General features: G+C 39.6%; 1 protein-coding gene across 1 annotated transcript; it reads right to left on the bottom strand.

Moving 5' to 3' along the window:
• Window positions 1–2,908: 2,908 nt before the first annotated feature.
• On the bottom strand, window positions 2,909–7,717 carry LOC124136745. Its single transcript, XM_046502747.2, has 3 exons — window positions 7,619–7,717; window positions 5,474–5,552; window positions 2,909–4,858 (listed from the first exon to the last, which is right to left on the bottom strand). Exons 1-3 carry the CDS (start codon window positions 7,692–7,694, stop codon window positions 4,438–4,440), a joined length of 576 nt encoding a protein of 191 aa, XP_046358703.2. The 5' UTR covers window positions 7,695–7,717; the 3' UTR covers window positions 2,909–4,437.
• Between the last annotated feature and the right edge of the window lie 160 nt (window positions 7,718–7,877).

Here is a 7,877-nt window from a genome sequence, read left to right as displayed (position 1 = left end):
TACACACTTACCCTATCATGTCCATATGACCTTACACACTTACCCTATCATGTCCATATGTCCTTACACACTTACCCTATCATGTCCATATATCCTTACACACTTACCCTATCATGTCCATATGACCTTACACACTTACCCTATCATGTCAATATGACCTTACACACTTACCATATCATGTGTTTTTATCCTTACACACTTACCCTATCATGTCCATATGTCCTTACACACTTACCCTATCATGTCCATATATCCTTACACACTTACCCTATCATGTCCATATGACCTTACACACTTATCATATTATGTCCATATATCCTTACACACTTACCACATCATGTCCATATATTCTTACACACTTACCCTATCATGTCCATATGTCCTTACACACTTACCCTATCATGTCCATATGACCTTACACACTTACCATATCATGTGTTTTTATCCTTACACGCTTACCATACCATGTCCATATGTCCTTACACACTTATCATACAATGTCTATATATCCTTACACACTTACCACATCATGTCCATATATTCTTACACTTACCATATCATGTCCATATGTCCTTACACACCTACAATATCATGTCCATATGTCCTTACACACTTACAATATCATGTGTTTTTATCCTTACACGCTTAACATACCATGTCCATATGCCCTTACACACTTATCATACAATGTCTATATACCCTTACACACTTACCACATCACGTCCATATATTCATACACGATTACCACATCATGTCCATATGTCCTTACACACTTACAATATCATGTCCATATGTCCTTACACACTTACAATATCATGTCCATATGTCCTTACACACTTAACATACCATGTCCATATGCCCTTACACACTTATCATACCATGTCCATATATCCTTACACAGTTACCACACCACGTTCATATACCCTTACACACGTACCACACAATGTCCATATATCCTTACACACTTACCATATCATGACACCAAGAGCGTTTTTAGTCATACAGGCTTAGTTAAACAATCTATCCACCCACTGATTATCATCCTGATATCTGGTATGAGAAGGATGATTATTTTCAGTGTGTAATGCGAGGTGTTCAAAGCTGAAGTATGTAGTATGTAGTAAAGACGGAAAGAGTTAAAACTACTTCCCTTCATCACGGAAGCCCTTGTCATTCTCGTATAGATATTGTTAGAACATTGTGGGCTATTTTCACGTCAAGTTATGCAGATAGCTTTAATATTAAAGATAACAAGAGATGCAATGTTTCCCCTTCATCCGGAAATATTTGGATTCATGGTTGCATTTCTCATCAGTAGTCTACTCTACAAGACGGAAGAAATATGTGTCGCTTCGAAAAAACGTTCAGTTGTACCACGACGGAAAAGGCCAGGTTGGCAGAAGGCGTATGTTTATAAGGCGTACATTATTGTTGCTACGGAAAGGTATTGTGCTGACAGGATCATGACCTGGTTGATTCCGAGACTTGGACACACACTGTGCAGCAATATCTAGTGTATTCCCAAAAGACAATCAAGTATTAGAAACATATCGTCGATTGATCCTAGGTTGTCTTGATTATATATATTTATCATCCAAAACTGGCTCTAACAGGAGATATCGCTTGGGTGAGATCAAGCGATATCTACATTGTAGACATCGCTGCAATGAAATTACATCAAAATGCTTTGCAGACCCTTGTGACGTCATTGTTACATGACGTCACAATTAAATTACATCACTAATGGCTCTGCTAATGAAGCAGTTAGCAGTACTTTTACACATAAGACACTGCTTATTACTATCTACAAACTGAAAAAAATTGGAAGAATGATGTTCGATGATAAATACAATCTCACCCTCGTGTCTTTTGATATCAAATATATCAACACTCGTTGATATTTTTTATATCAAAAGACACGAAGGCGAGGTTCTCTATATATTCGTTATCAAATATGATTATAAATTTACATACGATGAAATACAATGCGACACTATATATGCACGGACGGTCAAGTAGGTGATGCTTCTGCGACGGTCGGATCTGTTCGTTACTGTGACCGGACATAGAGTGAAAACAAGTATAACAGTCATAACAGATAGTTGACTACGCGTTCGAATTGCAGCAAAACGTCAGTTCGTCGTCGGTTGAAATTCTCGGGCCTCAACATTTAAGTAAACAAGAAAGCGCTGTAAATTAACAAAAGTGGCAATAGTAACTTCCTAAGCATTCTTTAAGATCAATAATCGGAAATGATGTCACCGTGAGGTTAATGGTTACTATTCAAACAATGGATAGTGTTACATGTTTCCATGGCAACAGAACCTAGTTAGTAGACAGCAGAGATCAAATAAAATAATTATTCTGTTAATCTTCAATTAAATTGAATATATGAATAGAATATACTCTCTCTTGTTGAATTGATGAAATGTGTCATAATTCACAGTAACACGTAAGATATCTTGTATTTATCCTATTTTTTTAAAGAGAGAATATAAATGTCGGTTTCCCGAATGAAATTATATGTTTAATTGTGTTTAGATATTCATCATAGCAATCCAACTAGCAACTCTCATCAACAAATAGAGGTTGTTGCAAACACTCACATTTATTTTTTGACATTCTGCAACCATTTAACATGAAGATTTTTGTAATCACGCAGTGCAGTTTGATATTGAAAACATTGAAAATTCCAATATCCATAATTTGTCAAAGTTGGCACATATCTCTATAACAATCAATAACTTAAGCATTAATTATTACCTCAGAGGAAAACATATCTATGCACATATTTCTGACATTGTGACCACTGATCCTCAAGGCGTACTTTCGCGACATTTATTCGTTCATATTTCGATCATAAGAATAAAAGTTTTATTTACCCTGGAATCATAATTAAACAAAGTATAACAAACTGGAGTAATTTTAATTTGCAATTTTATTATCAAATGCTGAAGCACAGTATCAGGTCAACAATTTCTTACTTTAAATATGCATATGCAGCTGATTGTGTATTTCGTTGAATGAGCATGTGTCTGTTCACGTAGTTCTGGTTGACGGAAGAATTTTGGATGAGGGTAATGCGACGAATACAAATTACAGAATTACGATAAACTATATCACATAATCCTTAATACATGGTCGTTTTCAGCTTACGTCAACGCTAGCCAAAGAGAGAGACGTAAGGTTAGCAGCGTCAGACATTTTTATTTCAACTGTGCGAACTCATCAAGACGAATAAACGAGCCGTAGGTCTTCACTTTAACATCATATGAACTATCCGCGAAAAGAAAATATGAATGTATGTGTACCTTGTGCGCTTGAAACACTGTTTTTATCAGATTTGACCGTGTTTACATTTTCATCATATGTACTCGGTGACTGCCAAATGAAATGTTAGAAGCCAAACTGGAACTCGGTGTCAACACTGGTGTCTAGTCGATAATGCTTTTGTGCTTAGACGGGGTTCATTGTGCGAAAGTAATGAGGGAACACTATCGATTTAATAGTTTGGCGTTTTCTGATTTATGTTAAGGGGCGGTCGGGTAGCCTTGTGGTTTAAGCGTTCGCTCGTCGCGTCGAATTCGAAGGCCCGGGTTCGATTCCCCACATGGGTAAATGTGTGAAGTCCATTTTTGGTGTCCCCTGCCGTGATATTGCTGGGATATTGCTAAAAGCGGCATACTCACTAACTCAGTTATGATAAGGCCTTACTGCATTGATAAAACACAAGCACAGCCCTTCAGGTTAACAAAAACATTTTTGCTTGTTGTTCACCGTGCTGGCAAACACATGGTCGGACAACTATTGTTACAGTGCCATGACATCACTCACTTCCGCTGTGGTTTGGTAGAAAAACGTTGTAACCTTGGACGTCCTCTCAGTTGCTACATAGACGGTACTGAAACTGTTTGCTCCTCTTCAAATCACATCTTTGATAATAAATAGAATATTACACTCGTTCTAATTTGGAATCAAGTTTATGTCCATCGTGAAATACTTTTCGGGTTGGCCTCTTTAAACCTCAAGCAAACTCAAAAAGGGTTACCCTTTGCAACCTCGGTAAACCTCGAGCTAGAACGTTTTTTCACTCGGTACGTGAACTTCATATTTAACTGAAACGAGTTTAATACCCTATGATTATTATCCATTTTGGAGATGAGGCACGGGGAATAGTCAAATCGATATCCCAAATGCATACAAACGCACTTAAATGTCTTTCTAGCGTTTTCGGTCCACCGGATATGTCCAATTCTGTTGTGTCCCTTTGGGTGCAGGTGATAAGTATTTGAATGGTCAAACACTTCAATGTCACCCGGATGATAACAATATCAGCAATAACCAGATGCTGGTGGATCTCCGAACTATCAACCTATCTTTGACCCGATGACACTGTACCATCATGGTAGGTCTTCCCCCAAAGTACCTCTTCCTACTTTAATTGCTGTCTTGAGCAACCGCCTCTTGTAATGGGTCCATGCACAAATAATGACCACCGCTGAAAGCAGTAATTTCGCCTTCATCAAATTCTGTGAAACAGGTCTCCCGTGGTGGTAGATAAAGGTCTGGTTCCTGGGATTCATCCTCGAAGGTATGCATACACATGTAGGCATTCGGTGGAGGGGATGGGTTTATTGGTTTTTTCTTAACTGGCACAGCATATCCAGGGGGAACATTAGCATCCTCAAGATCACCGATGGGAGGCATGTTAACATATGGAGCTCTCAACTGTGCTGTCTTTGTTTCACTGGCTGCGTCATGACGTTCCTCCTGTTCCTCATGTTCCTGGGGATCCTCTACGTCCTGTGGAGGAGTTTCTGGTTCTTTATGGTCAGTCACAGGTTGAAACAGCACGGGGCTGAAACACACATTTTTAATGTTATGAACATTCACGATTACGTGGATATGGTTTTATACATTTTTTGCAATATTTTAGACATATAACTGTCGTGGGTCACAACGAATGGGCTCGTGCCAATTTGGAACCGAGACCGGGTTCATTAAGCACGGAAATAATGTGTTCAAACAGAAAATGGAGATGTCACTTATTTCTTGTTTTATGTTGTAATATGAATACCCTAGTGGTATTTGAGCTGAATTCGAGTTGCATGTGGACCGCCTCCGTGGTCTAGTGGTAGAGCGTCCGCCCGGAGAGCGGCAGGTTCGAGGTTCGATCCCCGGCCGTGTCATACGTTAACAGATGGTACTTGTTGTAACCCTGTCTGGCACACGGCATTAAGGGGATAACACAAGGACTGGTCAGCTCGGAGTCAGAATACTATGTCCGAGTGGGGTATTCATGTTAAAAACTGCGGCATGGTATCTCAGTGTGCCAGGACAGTCCGGACAAGTACAAGCAGCCACAAAAACACACACACGTGCATGTACGTCGCTATATAAGTGCAATAATCTTGGACGCGACGTTTAATCCCGTTTCATCATCACCATCACCCGAGTTACATGGTTAACTTACCCCTTGATAAAAAATAGCACTGCAATAATCACAACCATGACACAGGTTAACGCCATCGACGCAATGAAGATGACACATCCTGGAAGAAATAGAGACTTTGTATGGAATAAAATGTTTATTCCTAATGTTGGAAATGTGCCTTCTCAAAACACACTCTCGTGATAACATCTCTGTCATATGATGCCATTCGTAACTACTGTAGTTTCATTCTCATCTCTCACAAATGATGCCTAAGTTTTCCAGGAATGTGCGCATTAATATATAACGCGTCATAAGCTCAGTGGGGGCGGTCGGGTAGCCTGGTGGTGAAAGCGTTCGCTCGTCACGCCGAAGACACGGGTTCGATTCCCGCATGGGTACAATGTGTGAAGCCCATTTCTGGTGTCCCCCGCCGTGATATTGCTGGAATATTGCTAAAAGCGGCGTAAAACCGTACTCACTCACTCATAAGCTCAGTGATTAGTCAGCGGACAGTGTTGACTGGTGATATAGTTCCAAGTGAAACCTTTTTTTTAGGCAGTGAAGTAACTACATGTAGGCAAAACAAACATTTCCAACACATATCATTTCCACTTGCCTTTTGCGGCAATCAATCGGTCCGCCCGCTAGCGCAATTGCCCTTTATCAAAGCTTAAGGGAAGCTACTCTAGTCTATGAGACGTTCGTCAAGTCTGCCTCGCTTGTCATTACGTGACGCAGTGCAGGTTAATGGACACACAGCGACAAAATGAAACAAGGTAACTATTCGCACATATTACGGCCAGATCAAACTGTTTTAAATTGGATAAATAGCCACACGGTCACAAACACGGATACAGAAACTAAGCCCGCTAGTGATCTCGCTAAATTGTTACGCAAAGTACTAGTATACCTCCAGTGTTACCCAAACTTGTAAAATGAACAAGTTACGTCCCTGTTAGTATCTTAGACTCTTATTTTGATAATGATTACAATTATCCTAGTAATGTGATGGTATAGTCTGACTGTATCGCCGAGGTATACATGTGCGCCGCCACGGTTGTTGGTAACACAGATAGGAGTACTTAAGTGGATTTGTATTATTTTTTTGTTTATTCTGATACTGTTGGTAATATCTGACCGAGAGACCTGCCCATTATAAGATAAGTACTTTTATCATATACATACATGTATGATGTGATTGTAATGGTTAGGTTTCTCGGCAGGATAAAGCCAACAGATAAAAACGATATACGTTGGGGTCATATGCGGATAGAGATGCAAATATCAAAGTTTAAGTTGGGACTACTTTCACTGTTTGTAAACAAACATGGCGTCGCCCTCGTCATTCGGCGATCGAGTCAGAATTAACCATCGGGAATCTGGATAAACTACAGAGATAATTTCTACCATTATCAAAAGAACAGTCTAATATACTGAAAATCAGTGTCTAACTGTTACGTAGCTAAGGCATTTTAAAAGTTTTGGCAACTTTGGAGATATAAATTTCGAAACAATTTTGCGAGGGCACGAGGCCTACCCAAAACGGGATCAGTAGCCATATCTGTGCTTGTAGACCTCAGCGGCTTGAAATCTTCTCCACAAATTAAAATAGTTTGATTTGGCCGAAATATATTTGATTTGTTACCTTGTTTCGTTTTGTCGCTGTGTGTACATCTGCCTACACTTCTTAACGTTATGACAGGACAGACCGACTGTCAACAACGTCTGACCGTGGCCGTGACGTCTCATAGACTAGGGTTAGAGTAGCTTCCCTTTGACAAAGGGCAGTTACTCTAGCGGACAGACCGATGGATTGCCGCGAAAGGCAATTAAAATACAATTGTTGCTTCGCCACTGGATAAGAAACAGATTTCAGTTGGAACTATATTGGCTACTGTCACTGTCCGACTGACAGATAACTTACCCTATGACGTAATAAATATTAATGCGCGCATTCCAGGAAAACTCGCAATGTTTCGGTAATGTTTGTAAGGCTCGCTAAATACATGGTGTTTATTCCTAATGCAGGATATTTACCATCCCCAAACACACTCGCGTGATAACCTCTATGTATGTTATATTATATCAAACATGGAAAACTTGTACAATATTTGAGATTTAACATAACATTCGGATATCTCCCGTCAGAAATAGGTGCCATGTACAAATGTGTAAATGTCTTACCTGTTTTGATGTGGTTATGAAGAATCAAATGCACACCTATGAGAATCATATTTGCAATGATACCTGGTGATGCCATTGCACCATGTGTGAATGACTGGGTTTGACACCGTTTGAAGTGTAGCTGCGTTACACACATGGCGGATGCTTTTCAAAAAACATTTCAGTTTCAGTAATGTAGTTTCGGTTGCAGGATGAAAAAAATGCGAATATATCGAGATATTCTTTCTTCTTCCTCGTAGAACAATGTGCATGAACCTGT

The sequence above is a fragment of the Haliotis rufescens genome, unplaced genomic scaffold (assembly GCF_023055435.1).
Source record: "Haliotis rufescens isolate VD_foot unplaced genomic scaffold, xgHalRufe1.0.p SCAF_31, whole genome shotgun sequence".
NCBI lineage: Eukaryota > Metazoa > Mollusca > Gastropoda > Lepetellida > Haliotidae > Haliotis > Haliotis rufescens.
This window is presented reverse-complemented; position numbering and strand designations above follow the sequence as displayed.